Here is a 25,765-nt window from a genome sequence, read left to right on the forward strand (position 1 = left end):
ATAATATAATATAATATAATATAATATAATATAATATAATATAATATAATATAATATAATATCATATCATATCATATCATATCATATCATATCATATCATATCATATCATATCATATCATATCATATATATAATATTATGTAATAATAAATCAGCCTTCTGAGGACATGAAGTTAGAGTCTCATCTCTCACCTCATCCTGGGGACCTCACAAACACCACAACCCCCAATTACTTACGCTGAGATTTTTTTTTTTTCCCCAAAGACTGTGATCCTTCCTGGAGCTTTTATGTGCTTTTATTTGCCTTTATTTGCTTCCAGGAGGCAAAAAGTCTTTCATATTTAGCCATTTGTACATGCTGGAGATGAAAAGAGGCCGTGAGGAGAGCGTAGCCGCGTTATTATTGAAGGTTAAGGGATTGCACTGGCACGCAAAGAAACTCTGCTCTAAATTCTGCTCCAGCCTCCTGCTTGGGCAAATTGCTTTGCCTTCCTGAGCACTTGCTGCTCCCTTTTTCTGGGCTGGCTTCCTGCATTGGTGTGTCTCCAAGGACGGGCTTTGTGCAGCTCCCTGGGCCCAGGAGCTCAATGCCCCCAAGGCAGGAAGTCAGCACTGCCCAACTCCTGCCCACTGCAGCTCCCCCCCCCGGCACAAACTCCAGAAAGGACAAAAAAAGAGGGGCAGAACAGCGGGAGAAAGGGCTGGGTGGGCTCCTCAGCACCCTCATCTCCTCCCAGGCAAGGGGATGGGAGGAGGGGGGCAAATCTTGTGGTTAGTGATACCTGTGGGTGAGAATCTTTAATGGGTGGGAATCTTTAATTTCTGCAGTTCAGCACAGGGCAGTAAATCTATTTTCCCACTAAATTTGGCTTTGTTTCTGCAGCCAGCATGGACCAGTAATGTTGGGTGATTTCCTGGGTGTCAGAAAAGGGATAATGGAACTTGTTGGAGCATCAACCCCGATGCTGACTGGCGCCACTTGTGTCCTTTTTTTGAGCCTCTCCATCCCCAGATGTTGCATTTTCTAGGCACCAGTTTCGTCCCTTTTTGAGCCTCTCCCTCGTCCCCAGATGTTGCATTTTCTAGGCACCAATTTTGTCCTTTCTTGAGCCTCTCTGTGTTCCATTTTCTACCTGCAAACCAGTGTGGCCTCTCAGGTAAGGCCTTGGGGTCTGCACAACAGACAATTAACACCAGCTAGGGCTAAAGAATACCACCCAATATACATAAAGAACAATGAGCAATTTTATGCAGCAATAACTTGTATTATCACCCTGCTCCCTTAAACTTCAGAAGGATGGGAGTACAACCAGGAGTCCAGATAAATATGGGAATGTTGTCCCTGCTTTCCTAAAGCATATCCTATTTACTGTGTGGGAGCTAGAAGTGAATCTGTGGTTGCAGTAGATGGTGATTATTCTATTTCATTATACTTACTAACTTTCATTACTATTAGAAAATTTATTACTATAGAAAATTTATTTCTATTTATTTATTATTTATCGTATTTAATCAGTCTAGAAGCTAAAAACAGAAATTGTGACAAAGACAACAGTGCAAACAGCAAAGGAAACACCATTCCAGAAGGTGGGAATCACCAAAGCAGGCAGGTACTCCAGAGCCATTTGGTTCTGTTGTAAATTGCTAGAAATCTCTCTGAAGTTGGGCCCAAAATGTTGTGGTGTGTAAATATGAAGTAGTAGGAGCAGATGGTGCTAATGTGGGCTGAGGAGAAATACTCTCAAAATAGTTTGTGACCACCCACCGCCTTGTTAGAACTTCTGGCATGGATTAGGAATTGGTGTTGATCACTGTAAAATCTTTGTGAGGGACTGGTTATCAGTTAGTATTCCATGATGAGTGGAAAAAGCTTCTCCTTCCAGCATCTATCATCTATTTTAAACAAAAATCTTACAACAAATTTTACATGTCACTCCATGCTTGCAGGAAAATATTGTAGATTTTGCAATGGGCCTCATGCAGACTCCTAGGATTGTCAGGAAAATTTTGCACTTGTGCTTTAAGTGTGTTTTGCTGCATCCTGACCCTGATGTTAACCAAAAGAAAAAAATCCATTTTCTTTCAGAAATAACCTTGCTATGGGCTATGTGGCCAGCACTTCCCAGGATTTTGCATCTTGCATTTCTCCTTTGTTTCTTTTTTCTTTAATTTTAGTGTGGTTTTTTTCTTTAATTTTACAGTGGGTTTTTTTCCCCAGACTGATTACAGAATCGTTTATAATTGCACAACTACACATTTGCTAGTAAATTCTTTAGAAATATGAAACTTTGGGTTTTTTTGAGGATTAAGTGATTAATATTTATTTAAGGACATAACCAGGATATGTCCTTGCTAGCAGCACTGTGTAAGAGACAAGCTCTCTCTGCAGGTTAGACCTTTGTATCTTTACATTAAGAGGGAATTTTGTACCAGGAGAGCTACAGAAAATGATAAATCTCATCCCTGAACTGGACTTGGGCAGTAAATACCTGTTCTTTGGGCTCTCAGTTCCACAGATGCCTCCTCAGGAATCTCTGCATGCCACAGAAATTTGGACAGTTCTGGTGATGTTTTGTGGCTTTTGGGTTTCATCTTTATTTTCTCCTTGCATGTGAAGATTGGAAGACAAAGCTTTTCCTTCCTGGGGGTGGTGGGCCTGTTTCCAAGGCACAGTTAAATATAATATCCTTGTGATTTCTTTGGATTCCTGTGGCAATTTGTGCATCCCATGAGAGCCAGACAAGTGCTATAGGAAGGCTGCTACCCTAAATTTAAGGAGAGGCAAAGAGGGGCTATTTTTAGGAAACTATTTTCTTTCTTTGCCTCACATGCAGGCTCTGCTGTGTGGCTAGAGAGGAAATTTGTTTCCTTAGGGGTGAAAGCAGAGGAGCTTTCATGGGCTGTCTTAGAGCCTGAGGGGGAATTGTCTGGCAGGGAGGGACCTGGGGGTGCTGGGGACAGTGGCTGGACATGAATCCAGCTGTGCCCAGATGTGCAGGAGGCCAAGGGCACCTGTGCTGGGTCAGGCATGGAGAGGCCACAGGAGCAGGACAGGGATTGTCCCCTGAGCTGGCCCTGCTGAGGCACCACCCCAAACCCTGGGGTCACTTTGGGGCCCCTCACAAGAGGGACCCGGAGGGGCTGGAGGGGTCCAGGGCAGGGAATGGAGCTGGGAAGGGGCTGAGGGAGCTGGGAAGGGGCTGAGCCTGGAGAAAAGGAGGCTCAGGGGGGACCCTGTGGCTCTGCACAGCTCCTGACAGGAGGGGACAGCCAGGGGACGTCTGGCTCTGCATACCCAGGAACAGGGACAGGAGAAGGAAAAATGGCCTCTAATTGCCCCAGTGCAGATTCAGATTGGAGATTTGTGAAAAATTCATAACTAAAATGTTGTCCTGCACTGGCAGAGGCTGCCCAGGAAAGAGTCTGAGCCACCATCCCTGAAGAGATTTAAGGGATGTGCAGATGTGGGGACAGAGGTGCACGGTGGGCTTGGCAGGGCTGGCTTGGTCAGGGGTGGGTGTGAGGATCTCACAGGGCTTTTCCAGCCTCACTGATTCCATGACAGTTCTGTCAACTCCCAACACCTTCCTGTCTTTTCTCCACATTGTGGGGAAAGGAGGGACAGAGGGAAATCCATTGGCCTCTTCTGCTGCTCCTTCCCAGCTTTGTCTCACCCTTGTTTGACTCAGCTCTGTCTCCCCACTCCAGTGGCTCCTTCCTTGGAAAACTTGGTGCTCAAAGTCTCAACTTCCCTCCTGCCTGGCTCCTTGGGCCTGAGGCTGCCCACAGCAGGAATTGCCTCAGGAATTGACCCTCAGAGCTGGCTCTGGCAGCCCCACAGCTGGATGTGCCCCACAGCTGGATCTGCCTTCCACAGCTGGATCCTGACCCCCAAAGTGGCCCCTTCCTCCCATCTGGGCTCCCTTGGCTCCTCTGGCTGCTGCTGGAGAGGCTCTTTGGGAGATTTAGGGACCAGGTGAAGATGATCTTTGGGGGATTTAGGACCAGGTGAAGATGCTCTTTGGGGGATTTAGGACCAGGTGAAGATGCTCTTTGGGGGATTTAGGACCAGGTGAAGATGCTCTTTGGGGGATTTAGGGACAAGGTGAAGATGCTCTTTGGAGGGTTTAGGACCAGGTGAAGATGCTCTTTGGGGGATTTAGGACCAGGTGAAGATGCTCTTTGGGGGATTTAGGGACCAGGTGAAGATGCTCTTTGGGGGATTTAGGACCAGGTGAAGATGCTCTTTGGAGGGTTTAGGACCAGGTGAAGATGCTCTTTGGAGGGTTTAGGACCAGGTGAAGATGCTCTCTGGGGGATTTAGGATCAGGTGAAGATGCTCTTTGGGGGATTTAGGGACCAGGTGAAGATGCTCTTTGGAGGGTTTAGGACCAGGCTGGGCAGGGAGCACAGCCCATCAGCCTGGGGAGATGGGATCTCATTGAGCTCCTCCTCAGCTGCAAAGATCAGAGGAGGTGGCAATGTCTGAAACCTGAACATGGGCTCCCCTCTGCCAGGCTTCACTGAGCCACATCCTCCTCTTTTTCCTTCTTGTGCTGCTCTTTGGGGCATCAGATTGCACCAAGGAACTGGACTCAGATGGGACTGGATTCTCCACATCCATGCAAAATTTGTTTTAAATAAAAATAGTTGCTGGATTTAGCTTGGCTCTGCCATCCTGCTTGGACTTGGTGTAGACTTGCATGATCACATGAAATAATTGAAACAGTAAATTAACCTGGAACCTCAGCTTGCAGGAGCAGCAGGCAGTAGCACAGGTTAGAATTGATATTGGGATGGCAGAACTTGTCCAAGTTGTTCCAATATCTCCTTTCTGGGCTGTGACACCTGCCTCAGATTGGAGCCTTTCCTGCTTTTACTGTGTCCTGGGTGGAGAAGGGCAAAGCTGCCTTGGAACTGTTGGGGTTTGGATCAGTAGAGAATTAATTGAGAAGAGCTTTCTCTGCTGTTTAACCATGCTGGTGCCTTCTTCTGGTGAATATTTGGCCACCAATCAGCAGCATTTTTGCCTGTGGCACTGATCCCTCTGTCGAGCCCAGCCCTGCCCTGCCCTGTTGGGCTCCTTTCTGCAGGGCTTGGGGCCCAGATGTGCACAGGGATGTGACTTTGAGATTCTGGTGCCTTTCCTGTCAGCACAGCTGGATTAGAAAGCTGTTTCAGAAGAGAGAAGGTTTTCCCAGGTTTAACTCTGCAGTTCTGGTTATTTCACAAATTTGTACTCTTTGGGGTTTGATGAGGGGATGTTTTACTGGTGACTTTGGAACCAGTGAGCTGGGATTTCCACAAGTGAGCACTGGATCCCTGCTCTTGAGAAGTTTCAGGCACCCAAAATGGACAATTCTGCTTTTCTCAACGCTAACATTCATACAGACATGTCAAAAATCAGTTTTCACATCCTACTTTAGGCACCACAGTCTGCAGAGTGCATCTGATGCATTTCCTTCCACTGCCCACCTTCCTGGCCTCATCCTGAGCAGAAATGTTTGCACAGCTGGTCATGCACAAATAGATATTTTGTTGGTTTTGGTCGTGCACAAATAGAGATTTTGTTGGTTTTGGTCGTGCAAAAATAGATAGAGATTTTGTTGGTTTTGGCCGTGCACAAATAGACAGAGATTTTTGTAGTTTTGGGCATGCACAAAGGGAGATTTCCCTGCCTTTTGCTGCCACAAGCAAGAGAACCTGTGAGAGATGACAGCAATATTGCTGTTCACTTCCATGAGCTCAGCTCCTCCAATCCACTTCTGTGCAGCCCAGGAGAGAGAAAACTGCCTTTGTGCGGTGGCCCTGCCTTTGTGGCAGTTTCCCCGGCAGTGGCCATGCCCTGGGCTGCTATGTGAGCTTGGCTCTGCCCCAGGCCATTCCTGCCCAGCTGGGATCCTGCTGCAGATCCTTGCAGCCCTTGGCTCAGGAGCCCTAGTAACTGAAGTCAAGGAGGCTCCTTTGTGCCCTGAGGAATGTGGTGGGAAGCTGCTGTGCCCTTCCTAGCTGTCTTGGTTTGGAAAGACAGGAGTCTGCTAAGGAAGGCAGGAGCCTCTCCTGAAATGAAGAATGTAAACCCTCCCCATCTCCCCGAATTGCTATAAATTTTAAATTAAGGGGCTCTCAGGCAAAAAAAAAATATGGGAGCAGGAAATAACAGTTCTTTAATAGGGAAAATAAAAAAATAAAAGGATAAAATGAACAATGCAGTACACTCGAACAGCACTGACAGAGTCAGAACCCAACCTGACACCTTGTGGGTCAGGGTGTTGGTGGCAGTCCCATTGGAAATGTGGCTCAGCCCTCCTGCAGTGTCAGGGGTGGTTCTGCTGGAGCAAGGGGGTTCCTGTAGAGAAGGATGGATTCTTCCTCTGAAGATCCAGTGGAAGGAGAGACAGCTGCTGTTCCTCTGGGGAATCCCGTGGAGAAGCCGTGCTGGTGTCTCAAACCTCTGGATTATATCCATGTAGCAATGCTTGGCTCCTCCCTCTGGATTATATCTGGGTAGCAATGCTTGGCTCCTCCCTCTGGATTATATCTGGGTAGCAATGCTTGGCTCCTCCCTCTGGATTATATCTGGGTAGCAATGTTTGGCTCCTCCCTCTGGATTATATCTGGGTAGGAGTGCTTGGCTCCTCCCTCTGGATTATATCTGGGTAGCAATGCTTGGCTCCTCCCTCTGGATTATATCTGGGCAGCAATGCTTGGCTCCTCCCTCTGGATTATATCTGGGTAACAATGCTTGGCTCCTCCCTCTGGATTATATCTGGGTAGCAATGCTTGGCTCCTCCCTCTGGATTATATCCATGTAGCAATGCTTGGCTCCTCCCTCTGGGCTCACATCTCCCAATGGGATGCTGTAGTTCTTATCAGCCATGCAGTGACATTCAGTAGCTGTTATCAGCAATGTCCCCTCCTGAGGGAGGTGTGAATGTGGTCACTCAGAGAGAGATAAGGCAAACTGCCCACTTGGCAAAGGGAATCTGCCATACAGATGGGAATGGAAAACATCTTGCATTGAATCTTCAACACTCAGGGCTGGCCTGAAGGGATGGGGCAGCAAAGGCAGAGTTGTTTAAGGGATTTCTCCATCCTCTCCCCACAAAGGCAGCGGGTGCTGTACCTGCTCTGCTGCCTGACAGCTGCAGTTTGTATTTCCTCCTGCCCAGACCAGCCCATGGAGCTTACATAAGTGTCTTTCTGTCCCATTCCATGTCAGAGCAATTTGAAATTTAAATCCCAGTGCTGTGGGATAGTGCCTAATGTGATTAGCGAGCGTGTACCCAGGGTCTTTGTGCTGCACTGCCAGTTCTTCCAGGTTTCTGTAAGTCATAAAGCACTGCAGTGTATGGAGAGCGTGGATTGCAGGTTAGACTCCACTTCTGCTGTTGTAATTTATTACCATTATTTCTTAGGCTTGGGAAAAGTTACTTTTCATAGTTTGGAAAAAACCCTAATTTCCAAACTGGAACTGAAGTATTTGTTCATTGTCTGAAGCTGATGTGCTGTGTGCCCATAAATGCACAAATGTCCATTTATGAGCCAGTGCCAGTAACAGCTGGAAGGATGGCACCAGCAGTGGTGGGGCAGCAAACTGCTCAATCCCCACCTGCATCCTCTAAAAGCAGCCTCTGCTGAGGCTCTGGGTTTGCTGCTGCCAAGGTCTGGGATACCTGTGCTATGTGCAGTGGTTGTGGTGTGGCATAAAGTGCAGCACATCCCCAGGTGATTGTTTGAAGCACTGTTTTCAATGTATTTTAACATAAAAAGCCCCAGGCTGCCTGCCAGGCATACATCACCCTTGACACAAATGTGCTGGGCTGCCTTGGGAAGTGCTGAAACAGGTCTGGGCTCCTTCCTCCAGGAGGTTCCTGCTTTGTTCATGAAGATTTCCTAACTAACCCTCTGGTTTGTCTTTGTCACAAAGTCCTGCACTGGGCTGTTTGTCTGTGCACTCAGCAGAGGATGTAAAGCACTGCAGAGCCTGGGAGGGCTTGGGCAGCAGGACAGGCTCCATGCCCAGCACTCACCTGTGGGACCTGTTTGGAGATCTCAGGGGCTCAATCCCTGCTCCTCTCACCCTGTCCCTCTCAATCCCTGCTTGTGCAATGCCTGCTCCTGCAATCCCTGTCCCTCTCAATCCTTGTTCCTGCAATCCCTGTTCTTCTCAATGCCTGTCCTTCTCAATCCCTGTCCCCACAATCCCTGTTTCTCCAATCCCTGTCCCCTCAATCCCTGTTCCTGCAATCCCTGCTCCTCTCAATCCCTGCTCCCTCAATCCCTGTCCTCTCAATCCCTGCCCTCTCACCTTGTCCCTCTCAATCCTTGTTCCTGCAATTCCTGTTCCTCCAATCCCTGTTTTCTCAATCCCTGTTCCTGCAATCCCTTTCCCTCTCAATCCCTGTCCTCTCAATCCATGTCCCTCTCAATCCCTGTTCCTGCAACCCTTGTCCCCTCAATCCCTGTCCTCTCAATCCCTGTTCCTGCAATCCCTGTTCCTGCAATCCCTGTCCTCTCAATCCCTGTTCCTGCAATCCCTGTCCTCTCAATCCCTGTTCCTGCAATCCCTGTTCCTGCAATCCCTGTCCCTCCTGTCTTTGTTGCTCCATTCTAACTCAGGCCAGATTCCTGGGAGCAGGAATTTCTTCCTCATGATGAACCAAACCAGGGATGTGCTGTAGATCTCTTCAAGCAGCGTTGAGTTGTTGGAGGGAGATTTTATGTTGGTTTGAGTTTTTCCCACTCATCCTCAACACATTCAGCCTCTCCCAATACTTGGAAACTCTGCTCATGGCAAAGCCCAACCCAAACACAAACTGCAGCAACAAGAACAAATCTAATCTAGTGCAGGGCTGTTTGTAAAGTCCCAGGACACCCTGGTGGATTTTTTTTTCCAATCCAGGCTGTGTTGGTTGAAAGGATCCACGATCAGTTCTGGCTGTTGAGCAGCAGATGGAGCTGCCAAACTGCACATCTGGGGCTGCACCTGCAGCTGGCTGCAGCCACCCACGCATGGCCCTGCAGAAGGAGGGCAGCTCCCAGTTTCAGGGTGCTCTCCCTGGAGGAGCCCCCTTTTGCCACCACCATCATCCCAATTTCCTCCTGCATCAAGAAATGCCTTTTCTGGAATGCTGAGTACAGCTGGGAGTGCTGAGGTTGGGTCCACGACACTGGACAGGCGTGGGATGTGGAAAAATGGGAGATATCTGCACACAGGGCTTGTGAGGATGCAGGCAGAAATGGATTTTCCCTCTCTGAGTCCCACCCTTATCCCAATTTCTTCCTGCATCAAGAAATGCCTTTCCTGGAATGCTGACCACAGCTGGGAGTAGTAGAGTTGGGTCCAGGACACTGGACAGGGATGGGATGTAGAAAAATGTGTTTAAAAAGGAAATATCTGCACACAGGGCTTGTGAGGACGCAGGCAGAGATGGATCTTCCCTCTCTGAGTCCCACCCTTATCCCAATTTCCTCCTGCATTGGGAAATGCCTTTCCTGGAATGCTGAGAGTGGTGGGGTTGGGTCCAGAACACTGGACAGGCATGGGATGTGGAAAACTGGGTTTAAAAAGGAGATATCTGCACACAGGGCTTGTGAGGACGCAGGCAGAGATGGATTTTCCTCTCTGAGGCCCACCCTGAAGTGGAACAGACAGGAAGGAAGGTCACAAGCACCATCCTTTTTCTCTCCTCACCCCAACCACACCTACAGCTGATTTTCTACAGCTTCCAACCAAAAACTTCTTTTAATAATTGCACATGGCTTTATAATCATGCAATTATCAAAAATGACAATTCAAAGAAAAACACAGCCTTTACATTTTATTTTATATTTCTTTTGCCATAACTTTCAGTTGGAATCTCAATTCCCCCTTCCAAAAATGTGTAAATAAAATTGTTGATCTCTGCCTGAGCTTGTGCCCAGCGTTACCAACACAAAGTGCAGCTTCTTCACCCTGGCCAGTGTTTCATGTGCTGCACCTCTGGTTTGAGCACTGGGCGACAAAAAGGAGTTATCAAGAGAAAACAGACAATAAATTGGTTGTGGATGGGTCACAGAAGACATGAAAAGCTTTATTTCAGTAGGCTTTTTCCAGCTGTGTAAGCGTGCAGGAGCCACAAGCCCTTCAAAATTTATTAAAATACCCTCGGTATTTTAATAATCCAAAATTTTCATAATCCATATTTGCTTCCTTGATTATTGTTTTATTTAGCTTTTGGAAGTGTACCTAGCAACAGCAATGGTGTTTTAAAAGGTTAAAATGGTTGGGAACAGAAATGAGGAGTGGCCATTGCAGGCTGCCATCTCACTGTGCTGACAATTCCAGCTTTGTCAAACATTTGTCTTACATTAACAGCTAATTATAACCACATGTAAAACTTGACATCATTACCCAGGATTAAGTACCATTGCTTGATCTGATTTATTGTTTAATTCCTTTGGGAGCATTTCAGGGAAAGGTGTTTTAGATAAGAGAACTTTCTAATTTCACTACAAATCCACTGTTAATGGTGGCAACTGCTGTTTCTTGATTTTCCTTTTTATAATTCTTTCTGCAGATTCTTAAGAGATCTCTAGGGACAAAATATACTCAGAGAGATTATTTTGGTTAATGGCCAACATTCTAAATTTATCATTAATTCACTGTTAAACATGGCAACTTCTATCACTTGGTTGGTATTTCTTGAATTCTTTTTAGTGTAGACTTATAAGAGATCTATAGGGAAAAAGGATTATAAGTGGTCTTGGAGATTGTTTTGGATTAATACTGAACTTTCTAAATTCACTAGTAGCCCATTATTAAAGATGGCAACTGCTATTAGTTGAAATTGTTTTTAAATTAATTTTGCAGACTTGTAAGAGATCTATAGGAAAAATTATAATAAGTGGGTCTCATTTGCTATTGCTTTGGTTAATAGTGAACATTCTAAATTCAGTTTTAATCCACTATTAAAGATGGCAACTGCTATTAGTTGAAATTTTTACATTCTTTCTGTAGACCTGTAAGGGATCTATAGGGACAAAATGTAATCAGTGAACACTGGAGGTTGTTTTGGATTAACAGTGAACTTATAAAATTTACTGTTTAATTTACCATTAAAGGTGGCAAGTGATACTTCTTAATTTTTTTTTGAATTCTTTCTGTAGACACATAAGAAATTAATAGGGACAAATATAAGAAATGGGTCTTGGAGACTGTTTTGGTTTAATAGCAAATGTTCTAATGTTTTGGATTAATAGTAAATGTTCTAAATTCATTATTAATCCATTATAAAAGATGGCAGCTGCTATTTATTTTTTTTTTTAATTCTTTTGTCTGTAGACTCATAGAAAATCTAGAAAAAAATATAATAAATGGGTCTTGGAGATTGTTTTGGTTACTAGTGAACACTCTAAATCCACTATTAATGGTGGCAACTGCTATTCCTTGATTACTTTTTTTAATTCTTTCTGTAGACTCCTAGGAGATCTATAGGAAAAATTATAATCAGTGGGTCTTGGAGATTGTTTTGGATTAATATTGAATGTTCTAAACACACTATTAATCCACTGTTAAGGGTGGCAACTGCTGTTTCTTGATTTATTTTTTTTAATTCTTTCTGTAAACTCATAAGAGATTTATAGGGACAAAGTATAATAAGTGGATCTTGGAGATGGTTTGTATTAATAATGATCTCTCTAAATCCACTATTAATGGTGGCAACAGCTATGCTTGATTTTTTTTTTCTTTTTTTTATTATTTCTGTAGACTTGTAAGAGATATATAGGGATGAAATATAATCAGTGGGTGTCAGTGATTGTTTTGGATTAATTGTGAACTTTTAAAATTTACTGTTTGCTATTTCTTGATTCTTTTTAAATTCTTTTCTCTGTAGACTCATAGGCAATCCATAGGAAAGAATATAATAAATGTGTCTTGGAGATTGTTTTGGATTAGTCGTGGACATTCTAAATTCAGTGTTAACCCACTATTAAAGATGGCAACTGCTATTCCTTGGTTGGTTCTTTTTTTTAATCCTTTTCTTTGTAGATTCATAGGCAAACCATAGGAAAAAACATAATAAATAGGTCTTGGAGATTGTTTTGGATAACCTCTGAATGTTCTAAGTTCAGTATTCCCACTATTAAAGGTGGCAACTGCTATTCCTGGGTTTAGTTTTCTTTTAAATTCTTTCCTCTGTAGACTCATAGGTGATCCATAGAAAAAAAATACAATAAATGGGTCTTGGAGATTGTTTTGGTAACATCGCAGTGAAGGTTCTAAATTCAGTATTAACCCTCTATTAAAGGTAGCAACTGCTATTCCTTGGTTTGGTTTTTTAAATTCTTTTTTCTGTAGACTCATAGAAGATCTATACGGACAAAATACAATCCGTGGGTCTTGGAGATTGTTTTGGATTAACAGTGAACTTTTAAAATTTATTGTTAACCTACTATTAAAGGTGGCAACTGCTATTCTTTGGTTGGTTCTTTTTTAAAAATTACTTTATTTCTAGACTCATAGGCGATCCATAGGAAAAAATACAATAAATGGGTCTTGGAGATTGTTTTGGTAACACCACAGTGAAAGTCCTAAATTCAGTATTAACCCACTAATAAAGGTGGCAATTGCTATTCCTTGGTTTGTACTTTTTTAATCATTTTCTCTGTAAACTCATAAGCAATCCATAGGAAAGATTATAATAAATGGGACTTGGAGAGTGTTTTGGATTAGTTGTGAATATTCTAAATTCAGTATTAACCCACTATTAAAGGTAGCAACTGAGATTACTTGGTTTTTTTTTTTAATTCTTTTGTCTGTAGACTCATAGAAGATCTATAGGGACCAAATGCAATCTGGGGGTCTTGGAGATTGTTTTGGATTAGTCGTGAACATTCTAAGTTCAGTATCAACCCACTATTAAAGGTGGCAACTGCTATTCCTTGGTTTGTTTTCTTTTAAATTCTTTCCTCTGTAGACTCATAGGCGACCCATAGGAAAAAAGTAAAATAAATGAGTCTTGGAAATTGTTGTGGTAAGACTACTGTGAATGTTCTAAATTCAGTATTAACCCACTATTAAAGGTGGCAACTGCTACTCCTAGGTTTGTGATTTTGTTAAATCCTTTTCTCTGTAGACTCATAGGCAATCCATAGGAAAGAATATAATAAATGGGTCTTAGAGATTGTTTTGGATTAGTCGTGAACATTCTAAGTTCAGTATTAACCCACTATTAAAGGTGGCAGCTGCTATTCCTTGGTTTAGTTTTCTTTTAAATTCTTTCCTCTGTAGACTCATAGGCGATCCATTGGAAAAAATAAAATAAATGGGTCTTGGAGATTGTTTTGGTAACATCGCAGTAAACGTTCTAAATTCAGTATTAACCCACTATTAAAGGTAGCAACTGCTACTCCTTGGTTTGTTTTTTTTAAATTCTTTTTTCTGTAGACTCATAGAAGATCTATAGGGACAAAATACAATCTGTGGGTCTTGGAGATTGTTTTGGATTAGTCATGATCATTCCAAATTCAGAATTAACCCACTATTTTAAGGGTGGCAAATGCTATTCTGTGGGTTTGGTTTCTTTTTTTTAATTCTTTTTTCTGTAAACTCATAAGCAATCCATAGGAAAGAATATATAAATGGGTCTTGGAGATTATTTTGGATTAGTTATGATCATTCCAAATTCAGCATTAACCCACTATCAAAGGTGACAACTGCAATTCCTTGGGTTTTTTGAATTCTTTCTTCTGTATACTCATAGGGGATACATAGAAAAAATACAATAAATGAGTCTTGGAGATTGTTTTGGTAACATCACAGTGAACGTTCTAAATTCGGTATTAAGCCACTATTAAAGGTGGCAACTGCTACTCCTTGGTTTGTGGTTTTGTTAAATCCTTTTCTCTGTAGACCCATAGGTGACCCATAGGAAAAAATATAATAAATGTGTCATGGAGATTGTTTTGGTAACATGGCAGTGGACATTCTAAATTCAGTATTCCCTCTATTAAAGGTGGCAGCTGCTATTCCTTGGTTTGTTTGTTTTTAAATTCTTTTCTCTGTAGTCTTATAGGAGATCCATAGGAAAGAATATAATAAATGGGTCTTGGAGATTGTTTTGGATTGGCCGTGAACATTCCAAATTCAGTATTCCCTCTATTAAAGGTGGTAGCCGCTATTCCTTGGTTTGTTTGATTTTAAATTCTTTTTTCTGTAGACTCACAGAAGATCTATCATAAAATAGATCTATCAAAAAAATATCATAAATGGGTCTTGGAGATTGTTTTGGATTAGTTGTGAACATTCTAAATTCAGTATTCCCATTACTAAAGGTGGCAACTGCTATTACTTGGTTTAGTTTTTCTTTTAAATTCTTTCTTCTGTAAACTCATGGGCGATCCATGGGGAAAAGTTCCAACCAGTGGATTTTAGGGCTTGTTTTGTAGGGTGATGCCGAATTTTGCCCCAAAAGGTGAGAATAACTGCTTAAGAGACTCAGCTTAAGTCAAATAAGCAGGAGGTATTTTATCGCGACGCGTCGGAGAAATCACAAAATGGATTTCTAAGTTTCCCGTAACAAAGGCAAGCCTTTTATACAGTTTTTGGATATAGGATTGCATCAGATCATATACATAATCATATCTTTGCATGAATATTCATATGGGGCGTGGTGTAGGCGGAGTGTGGGCGGGGATACCTCTTTTGAGGATCATCTTGGTGGTCGTTCCGGTTGCCTTCATCATGGGCTGGGGTCTCCTGATGAGTCTTCCTCCTTCAACTTTTGAACTTCTTTCCTAATTTGGCCAATTCCCGGTGTACTTGGCTAGGTCTCTATGGCTTGGCAAAGTTCTTAGGGTCAGTTTGACATTGTTGGCTCTGAACATGCTTAGCCCATCAGTTCCCCTATCCCTATCTCTCTTTCCTGTCATTGTGTTCCATGCTTTAGCCGATTTATTGCTCTATGTGTTTCCTAAATGCCATGCTTTCTTCAAATGCCTCACATTCTATGTTTTAACTCATTATTTCTTGAAGGCTATCTGTTTTGGGGCTTCAAGGGGATTGGTGGGTGCAGCCCCATCCCCTAGAGCAGGGCCCATTCCTCCCACGATCCCGTGTCCGCGTGTCTGAGCGTGTCCCCGGTGTCGCGCAGGTGGCTCCGGGGCGCGCTGAGGCTCCGCGCGGCGGCTCCGCGGGCCGGCCCTGCGCTCGCCGTCGCTCCCTGGTGCATCGGGTGGATCGCCACGAGCCGCAAAGCTGCTGTCCACGTGGACTGGTGCTGACATCTCCCGCCCCGCCGCCGCCAGAGCCTCGCCTGCCAAGCCCAGAGACATGGCCACCAACGGCACCAAAGTGGCGGACGGACAGATCTCCACCGAGGTCGACGCCTCCATCACCAACGACAAGCCCAAAACCTTGGTAGTAAAAGTGCAGAAGAAGAAGACGGACCTTCCAGACCGAGACACTTGGAAAGGGAAATTTGACTTTCTTATGTCCTGTGTAGGTTATGCCATTGGCTTAGGGAATGTGTGGAGATTTCCCTACCTGTGCGGCAAGAATGGTGGAGGTACGTTGGGCGGGTTTGTGGGGTAGGACTCACCAGCAAAACACCAGCAAATCAAAACCTGGTTTGGAGAGATTTTTCATACATGTGGTTGGGGATTTTTTGTTGGTTTTTTGTGGGGTTGCAGGATTTTTTTGAGAAGTTTTTGGGTTTTTTTTTTTTGGTTAGTTAGTTGGTTTGGTTTATTGGGTGAGGTTGAGGTTGGTTTTATTGGCTTTTTTTTTGTTCGTTAGCTATGGTGTTTTTAATAGTTTTTTTGAGTTTACTGTTTTGTTTGGTCTTTCAGTTTTTGTTGTTGTTTTGGTTTGGGGTTTGGGGTTTTTTGTTTGATTGTTTGCTGTGGAGTCTTTTTTGGTTTTACTTTGTTTTGTATTTTTGGGTTTTGTTGTTGTTTTGGTTTGGTTTTTTTATTTTTTGTTTGTTTCTTTGCTGTGAGGGGTTTGGGGGTTTTTGGGGGATTTTCATTTTTTGGTGTTTTGGAGTTTTGTTGTTACTTTGGTTTAGTTTTTGGGTTTTTTGTTTTGTTTTGTGGGGTTTTTTTGTTGTTTTGGTTTGTTTTTTGATTTTTTAGTTGTGTGGTGTTTTGGAGCTAGGGTTTTTTTGTTGCTTTGTTGTTGTTTTTGTTGTTTGCTTTTTGTTTTGTTTTGGGAATTTTATTGTTTTTGTATTGACTTGGGTTTTTTTTTGTTTTGTTTTGGTTTTTTTGGGTTTTAGTGCTTTCCACTTTTCCAGGAGGTTCAGAGCCATTTTGGAGTGTGGAGCTCTGCTTTGAGCTCTGCCCTGAAGTTTATCCTAACTCCGAGCTGTCAGTGGCACTTAAAAGACCATAAAGTATCAGAGCAGAACTAAAGCACGCTGCCCTCCATCCCACCCTGCAGATCCCTCTCTTTTGGGCTGAGTTTTGAGAGGATTTCATGGGGTTTGTCGCTGACTCTGAGCTCTCCATAAAAGACTGGAAAGCAGCCAGGGCTGGTTAAAGCCTTTGTGCTCTCCGTGAGAGGTGAAGGCAGCAAAGCCCACAGGCTTCTGGATTTCAGCTTTTTACTTCAACAGAAAACATTTAAACTATAGGGAGTTCTGGTTTTCCCTTTATTTTCACCTCTGGAGGTGCTGGTTCAGAAGTACACGTGTGATTTCCACTAAAAGTTACATTTGAGAGGAAAAAATCCCTGTGGGTTTCTTTTCATGCGTAACAGGGATGGAAACTGGAAATTCACTTGTGTTTTTCCCCACTGTAACAGGCTTGTTAAAAATTTGTTTTTAGGTGCATTCCTGATTCCCTATTTCCTTACTTTAATTTTTGCTGGAGTGCCACTGTTCCTTTTGGAGTGCTCCCTTGGTCAGTACACATCTATAGGAGGCCTTGGAGTGTGGAAGCTTGCTCCAATGTTCAAAGGTACAGTATGGAATCCAATTCTTTCTCATTTGGTTCCAAATTGCAGAAGTTTCCCAAAATGCCAGGGCAAGGATGTTTCTTGGTGCCTTTCATTTATATTTAAACCATGATTTTTCTAGAGAAGACACAGTGATTTTCTGATGATTTTGAAACATGCTGGGCTATATTTTTTATTGTCCATTAAAAATAGCAAGATTTAGGCATTAGATTTGTAACAAACTTATTTTTGAGCTTCAAAAACTCTTGAGGGTTTCTGTAGAAATGCATGAAGACTGTTAAAAATAGCATATCCAGCAGTAGTTGTCTGAGCAGGATTGGATGTGTTCACAGCCATTTGGTAAACTTTGGTAAATTTTTCTGAGCTGACAGAGATTGGCATCAACTGGTTTTTAAACTGAAATTCAAATGCCAGACACTTTTGGCAATTTCATGCTGAAATCCTTAAGAAAAACTCACTCCACGCTCTGAGTTTGAGGTTTGATTGCCAGGGTTTTAATCTTGATTCTGCACAGACCCACAGACCTCCCAAATGATGATTTTCACCCTTCTAATCCCTAATCCTTTGACACTTCTGAGCTCCTGAGCTGAGTTCTGGCCCAGCAGAGCTGCACGTGGTGTTACAAATTACCTCACCCAGTAGGACTGACAATTAGCACAGGGTGAGCTGAGAGTTTGTTGAGATTGGATTTTGCTCTGGGAGATTTAGCGCTGGGAAAACGCAGGGAGATGGAATTGTCTCTCACAGAGGTTTTGCTCGAGTTGCTGCTGTTGGTAGGGGTTGGTACAAGCCTGGCTTTGCATTATCCTGATTTTTGTGAGCGCTTCCTCCAGCTCAGGGTCATGGAATAGTTGAGAACACCCCTGGAGTGTCCACGTGGAGCAGAAGACACCCTCGTGGTGGAACCCTGGCACGTCTTTGGTCTGGCTGCCAGCAGGCACTCTGATCGTGTCCTGAGTGCCTTGGAACACATTCTCACTGTGTGAGCAGCTGCCACCAGCTCCTGTGGGGCTGCTCTGCCAGAGAATGAGCTGATTTAGCTCCTTTTCCTGGGAGTAAAACGTGCCAGGAACTCTCAGCAGGTGGGACTGCACCGCTGAAGGCTGGCAGTGAGCTCATGGATGGCAGAGCCATCACCCAAATAATCACCTCTGTCTAGTGGCACTGCTGAAATTCTCACTCCTACAACATTTCCCAGTGGTGCCTGCCCCATGTGATGTGTTTGCCCTTCACTTGGAAGTTCCCTTGGTTTTATTTCTCTTTGTTTTCCTTGCAGGTGTGGGGCTGGCTGCTGCAGTCCTGTCCTTTTGGCTAAATATTTACTACATTGTGATTATTTCCTGGGCCATATACTACCTGTATAATTCCTTTACCACTGTAAGTGTGTGTCAGAGGGGATGGGGAATTGTTTCTTGGATGTAAAGCCAAGTAAAATATGGATACACCACTAATCTGCCTCAGTGTAGATGTGTGAGGTTAACACAGCACGCACAGAAATCTGTAGGATAATCCATTCTTACTGAAAAAAACCCTATTTTGTTAAAATCCCTTTTAGTTTTTTTTTCTCCACAAGAAATTTAGAGCAGAAAACTGAGCTTACAGGTCAGTCACTCCCCTAAGAAAAATTCTAGTGTACAACTAATTATTTTGTTTCTTCAGTAGCAGCCACACAAACTCTTTGGGAAATGGTATCATTGCAATGTGTCTTCATGATGGAGGGGTTTATTAAAGAAACCCCCATGGAATGGAAGGTCTGTGATTTGATTAGCTCTGAACTTCCATTCATTGTTGTTATTTTTGCTATGTTTTCTTTCCTGTTTACTTTATTTTTAGCTGCCTTTTTTTCCCCCTCAAGGGTGATTCATCAGCTGAGTAAGTCCTGTCTGATCTGTGGGGTTTGGCCATCCGAGGAAGCATTCTTACATAAGTTGTATATAATTAATGCATCATTGTTCAATTGTCTCTTCTATAAATTTTGCTCATGCTTGCTTGTTCTTGGCTTTAAAGGATTTTGCCTTGACCAAATTTGCATTAATTACTGTCTGGGAGTGACATGACCATTTCTGCTTTGTTGTCCTCAGAATTGGTATTGATGTGAAAGGTCAGGCAGAGTCTGGAAGTGTTTCTTGTGGCCCGTGTTAAATGAATATTGATTTCTAATTCCCTTGAAGCCGCTTCTCCTTGTGTATAAAGCATGCAGTTCTGTGAGAAGATTTCCCAACAATTACCATCAAAAAGATTATGAATTGTATTTAAATGAGGCTCATTCTAATGGATACCATGAGAAACAGGTTCTGCTCCTCACAGCTTCTGAAAGATGGGATGGACACATGCAGAACATGCACATAACAGATAGATATTTAATCTTTCTCCAATTATCCTCTGACCTGAGGGGAAAATGAAATTCTCTGATCAATAACCATCCCAATTTTGTTATCTCTTGTGCAACAAGAGGTACCAGGACCTCCAGGAGGTCCTTTGTGCTGTTTCAACATACTCTCATGGTGAGTGCATTGAATCCAGAGCATTTGGGCTGCAATTTTAAGGAAAAGAGGGAATATTTCCACACCTGCCTCCCACAACTGATAGGAATTGAAATAACTTTCACCCCGGGGAGATCAATGTCTGCAGAGCTCCAGGTGCTTTAGTTCTGCACTCAGCTGTCAGTTCTAGCAAAGAAAGAGACACCTGAGGTAATCCTTGCTTAAGAAGTGTCTGACTCCAGGTTTTTGGTGCTCTCCCCTCTGCAGACCCTTCCTTGGAAACACTGTGAGAACCCCTGGAACACCGACCGCTGCTTCTCCAACTACACCCTAGCGAACACCACCAACATGACAAGTGCCGTGGTGGAGTTCTGGGAGTAAGCTCAGCATTTCCCTCCCTCCTCCCCGTGCATGCCCAAGGATCACCTTGCTGTCCTTCCTGTCTCACCCCCTGAATCCTTTGCCAAATGTTGTGTTGGCTCCTTGCAGACGCAACATGCACCAAATGACCGACGGCTTGGAAAAGCCCGGGCAAATCCGATGGCCCCTGGCAATCACCCTGGCAATTGCCTGGATCCTGGTGTACTTTTGTATCTGGAAGGGGGTAGGCTGGACTGGAAAGGTAAGATTAAAAAGTACTGTTAATATCTTTCAGTTAAAAATGCCCATTTTGCTCAAATATTCTGAAAGTTCTTGAGGTAAGAGGCGCCGGGGGAAGTTTGGCTGTCAGAGCTCTGTGAAGGATTTATTTTGTGTTTTCTTGGATTAATACAGCCCCATGTTTTAGGAAGAGCTGGCTTCTCTCTAGCTAGGTCAGACCACAGCCTCAGATGCTTCACTTACAGGCCTCTTGGCTTGGCCAGGTATAAAATCACCTAAAAATATTCCTGCTCATTCCTGGGATGAATATTCCAGCTTGGATACCACCAGAGTGAGGATGTAGTGATTTGGTTCCAGCAAGAACTGGAACAAAATGAAGTGGTTTGGTTCCAGCAAGAATTTTGCAATAAATGTAAAATAAATGCAAAATTCTTGCTGGAACCAAACCACTTCATCCTCACTCTATTGCTATCCAAACCAGCTGGAATATCCAGAACTGTTGCAATAAATGCAAAATTCTTGCTGGAACCAAACCACTTCATCCTCACTCTATTGCTATCCAAACCAGCTGGAATATTCAGAAGAACTGTGCAATAAATGCAAAATTCTTGCTGGACCTGGATAAGTAAGGAAGTGTTGGGAAGAGCTGCTCCCACCTTCCCTCATGTAAGTGAGAAACATTTGAGGTCCTCTCACAGGATTTCACCCTGTGCTTCTTGGGGTCTGCCTGGCTGTGAGTGGAAATTAGGATTTACAAATCAATTAAAGGAAATTATACTCTTGAGAGACCTTTCTGAATGAAAGGGCAGCAACATCTGCTGATGGTTGATGCCTTTCCCTGTCGGAAGAAATCCCAGGGAAATGAAAAGCCACAGCAATGGGGTTTGGTGTTGGGTTAGAAGAACTGAGGTCTGGTGCAGAGGGCTGGGATTTCTTCACACTGAGGGAACAGATTGTTGGTTTTTGACAAGAGGTTATAACTGTGACCCACCTTGAACTGTGTGTTGGACAGGGCTGAGCTGAGCTCAGAGCAAATAATTTTCTTTCTCCTGTCTCCAAAGCACAAAGAGGCCGAAAAGAGGGGGGAAAGAGGGCAGAAAGAGGGCTTAGTCTGAGTTCAGAAAGGGTTTCTTACAGGACCTCTGGAAAGGCAAGAAAGAGGAGCCTGTAATGCAGAGGAGGAGAGAATGGGAAAAATGAACTGCCAGATGTGTTACAAGCAGGATCCTGGTGCCATGATCCTTGTGCTTTTGGGACTTCCTTGTGTTAAATACCAAAAAAAAAAGTGAAAACATCCTAGTCCACACTGTTCCCTTTTCAGAAAAATAGGTAACAGTCACCTGCCTTTAGAGCTGGAGTTTAGGGAATTTTCCTGTAGGCACTTCCCAAACCTTTTCACTGAAAAATGCCTCAATTTTAAGAGCCATCCCCAGTTGCTGTTAGAGTAGTTTCAGGGAGCAAATACTTTGGATCATTCCTCCTTGCACACTTAACCCTGTCTTCTTTCTTCACATCAGGTGGTGTATTTCTCTGCTACTTATCCCTATGTTATGCTGCTTATCTTGTTCTTCCGTGGTGTAACACTGCCTGGAGCAAAGGAAGGCATTTTATTCTATATAACTCCCAACTTCAGCAAGCTTTCAGACTCTGAGGTAAATATTGCATGCTGGTAAACCAAAGTTTCACTCCTCACTGCTCCCCTTTCAGCCATATGAGCTGCTCCTCAAGAGCAGAAACAGATTTTTTTCAAAAAATTGTTTCCTGCCATCAGGTTTGGCTGGATGCTGCCACACAGATTTTCTTCTCCTACGGTTTGGGCCTTGGTTCACTGATTGCCCTTGGAAGTTACAACCCTTTCCACAATAATGTTTACAGGTAAGCAGATGACTGCACATATTGCAGTGCCACTTGCCTGTCTCAGCTGGAGCTGGCTCCTGTCTCTGTGCACAGATAATTGAAATAAAGTTTAGTGTTGGATATTAACTGTTCTGTCTGGCTGGGGCTGAGATGTGTAACTGCCTTTACACCAAGGGGAGAGACTTCCCCAGCATGGAATGGAGCCCAGACTGGGAAATCCTAAACTGTGAAATCCTAAATCATTGAGGTCTTTCCACAGGACAAAAATAAATAAATAAAACAACCCAAAAAGGATGAACATTTGCTTTCCCTGCTGCTTAAAGCCCCTTCCCTTTGTTTCAGGGACTCCATCATAGTGTGCTGCATAAACTCATGCACGAGCATGTTTGCTGGCTTTGTCATCTTCTCCATTGTGGGATTCATGGCCAACGTCACAAAGAGGCCAATTGCAGATGTGGCAGCATCAGGTACCCAAAATCTTTTCCTCTAAGCTGTGCATCAGGGTCTTGTTGTTTTGGGGTTTTTTTTTTTGCTTGTAGGTTGTTCCTGCAGCTGCTCCAAATCTCTCCTCACAGCTCCTCAACTCCCTGTCCCCTCAGTCTCCCAGAAGGAAAAGTGTTGTCCCAACGCACTCCAGGCAGAGCAGGAGGAATGCTGGTCATTATGGGGTGGTTTTTAAACTAATATTTCCCAATTCAGATGGGTTTTAACTCCTTTTCCCATTTCTTGAGGTTAAACCCTTGGAGGCAGATTCATTTCTCTCCCCTGTCCACGCCTACACCTGTTTCATGTGGCTCTGTATCATGACAGACATTTTATTTAGGGCAGGGAGCTGTGGAGCTGTCCATGGGAGGATTCTGTTCTTCCTTGTGTGTCTTCCAGCTGAAAAAGCTCAAAAAGCAGCAGAGCAGATGGCTGCCCTGCCCCAGCTGGTGCACCAGATACTCACTTAGCAGTTCTGGCCACAGGGAGGGATCTCATAACCCAGAGCTTGGCTGCAGCTTGCTGGTGGACAAAATCTGGATGACTGTATTAGCAAACACAAAACCCGCTGGAATATTCTCCTCGGTGAGAAAAGGAGAGAATTTAAGCGCTGAAAATAATCTTCAATAAATTACACATACAAAGAGATTAGGTGCAAAGTGATGATGGCAGGCACTGTTATTAGAAGCTGCTCTGGAAAGGCAGTGGTGTGTGAAATAAGCTTTTTGGATTTATTTCTTTGATACAGAAGGAGTTATATAAAGGCTACACCTGCAAACACCACAATATTTTTACATCACATTAAGTACATTAGATAACAGATCTCTGAAAGATGCCCATGGCCACTAATTGCAAAGGATATTTAAAAATTTGACCTTTAATTAAGGCTTCTATTTCTCCTAGTAAGCTCAGAGGCTGGTGCCAGATTTTACCACCATGAGAAGTTGTTTTGCCATCTTTTATACAGCCTTATAAAACAAATGATATTATTAAAAGGCACAGCTGCATTTCTATGGAACGCCAAGCAGAGTAAAATTAACATATTTATCTGAAGTTTATTTTGCTTTTAGCACTGCTATTTGGAATGCTTTCTGAACTCTTTTCCAGTCATATCTGCTCTTGTTAGCAATTAATTGCTTCAAAATCCTCATTAGACTTTGACAATCCAGGTGTTGATGGCACCCTTGCTCCACTGCTTTGGGGGCTGGGACCAAGCACTTGTCACTGACAGGCTTTTAATGGAAACTGAAAAATCAGAGGCACTCCTGAGGTGAAACACACGAGTTTTAGTTCTGTGTCTTTATAAATTTATAATTTATTATATTTATTATATGTATATATATTTATTATATAATAAATATTATATCAATTAATAGTTAAATATAAATACACTATATAATGAATATATACTTATTATATAACAAATACATTAAATATTACATTAACTAAAAAGTAAATATATATAATTGTTATGTAATAAATATATATTTATTATAACTTAGTATATTTATAATATATTCTTTGTATTAATAAATTTATTTATTAAATTTGCTGGTTTTCCCTCTGACGCTGACCTCCAGCTATGCCATGAGAACAACAAAAAAACCCTTTTAAATAGAGTTTTAAAATAGGGGATTTTAATAGGGGTTTAACACTCTGCCCCCCATCTGCAGTTAGCAAGAAGAAGAATTAAAAAGTTTGGTTATCCACAATGACAGAATTTATTCACATGTGTATTTAGAGGGAGGGAGTGGAGTGGAATAGCAGATGGAAATGCTGGGAAGTGACTGAGCTCTGTTTCTTTTCTGAGTGGTGCAAAGCAGGAGCATCAGCGGAACCCATCCAGTGTTCTGCTGGTTGGCTTTGAGGGGCTTTGGGGTGTATTTATAAATTTTTTTTGTTGTTGTTTTGGCTGGTTCACTTTCAAAGCCAGGTGTTTGCAGTGCCCTGGTGGTCAGGGAGCAGCGAGCACTGAAATCCCTTCTCAGGGGCTGCATCCAGAGCCCAGCAGGAGAGAGGATCCCGACCCCAGCCCCTGACACTGCTGTTGTGTCTCCTGTCTCTCCCCAGGCCCTGGACTGGCGTTTCTGGCTTACCCAGAGGCAGTGACACAGCTGCCCATCTCCCCTCTGTGGGCAATCCTCTTCTTCTCCATGCTGCTCATGCTGGGCATTGACAGTCAGGTAAAACTGGGGTGAAAATCAATAAAAATACAGATTTTCTGCCGCTGGGTGGAACCAGGTTTGATATTTTATTTGCATTTTATTTATTTCTACTAGGAGTATTTATTTTATAAATTAGGAATTATTTAATAATTTAGGATTATTTATTTTATAAATTAGGATTTATTTAATAAGTTAGGATTATTTCTTTTATAAGTTAGGATTTATTTAATAAGTTAGGATTATTTCTTTTATATCAGGATTATTTTATAGCAGGATTTTTTTATATATATTTAGCTTTTGTATTTTTCATGCATTTGTAATCCTGCAGTTCTTCAGTGTATATAAAGATTATTTTATAAATTAGGATTTATTTAATAAGTTAGGATTATTTATTTAATAATTTAGGATTATTTCTTTTATAATTTCAAAATCATCATTTTATCATTTAGAATGTATTTAATAAATTAGGATTATTTCTTTTATATCAGGATTATTTTATAGCAGGATTTTTTTATATATATTTAGCTTTTGTATTTTTCATGCATTTGTAATCCTGCAGTTCTTCAGTGTATATAAAGATTATTTTATAAATTAGGATTTATTTAATAAGTTAGGATTATTTATTTAATAATTTAGGATTATTTCTTTTATAATTTCAAAATCATAATTTTATCATTTAGAATGTATTTAATAAATTAGGATTATTTCTTTTATATTAGTACTATTTTATATTAGGGTTTTTTTAATAAATTTTTATAGCTTTTGTATTTTTCATATATTTGTAATCCTGCAGTTCTTCAGTGTATATAAAGATTATTTATTTTATAATTTGGGATTTATTTAATAATTTAGGATTCTTTATTTAATAATTTAGGATTATTTATTTTATAGTTTAGAATTCATTATTTTATGATTTAGAATCTATTTAATAAATTAGGATTATTTCTTTTATATTAGGATTGCTTTATATTATGATTTTTTCCTAGATTTAGCTTTTGTATTTTTCATATATTTATAATCCTGCAGCTCTTCAGTGTATATAAAGATTATTTATTTTATAATTTAGGATTTATTTAATAAATTAGGATTATTTCTTTTATATTAGGGTTATTTTATAGTAGGATTTTTTAATATATTCTTATAGCTTTTGTATTTTTCATGTATTTGTAGTCCTGCAGTTCTTCAGTGTATAACTAAACTCAGAGTGTCAGCTGGAAGTGGGGCAGGATGGTCCCT

At 42.2% G+C, this 25,765-nt stretch overlaps 1 protein-coding gene across 2 annotated transcripts in view; it reads left to right on the forward strand.

Moving 5' to 3' along the window:
* The window catches only part of SLC6A1 (solute carrier family 6 member 1), a 76,122-nt gene that overhangs the window by 38,480 nt on the left and 11,877 nt on the right, over nt 1–25,765 (forward strand). For both annotated transcript variants that reach the window (XM_058031734.1, XM_058031735.1), the window contains exons 2-10: nt 15,137–15,550; nt 16,812–16,943; nt 18,218–18,318; nt 19,692–19,801; nt 19,914–20,046; nt 21,542–21,676; nt 21,796–21,899; nt 22,224–22,348; nt 24,435–24,547. In XM_058031734.1, coding sequence (XP_057887717.1) covers nt 15,316–15,550; nt 16,812–16,943; nt 18,218–18,318; nt 19,692–19,801; nt 19,914–20,046; nt 21,542–21,676; nt 21,796–21,899; nt 22,224–22,348; nt 24,435–24,547 — 1,188 coding nt within the window. In that variant the 5' untranslated portion in view covers nt 15,137–15,315. The remainder of the gene's footprint in view (nt 1–15,136; nt 15,551–16,811; nt 16,944–18,217; nt 18,319–19,691; nt 19,802–19,913; nt 20,047–21,541; nt 21,677–21,795; nt 21,900–22,223; nt 22,349–24,434; nt 24,548–25,765) is intronic.

This window comes from Melospiza georgiana, chromosome 11, assembly GCF_028018845.1.
Source record: "Melospiza georgiana isolate bMelGeo1 chromosome 11, bMelGeo1.pri, whole genome shotgun sequence".
NCBI classification, from domain to species: domain Eukaryota; kingdom Metazoa; phylum Chordata; class Aves; order Passeriformes; family Passerellidae; genus Melospiza; species Melospiza georgiana.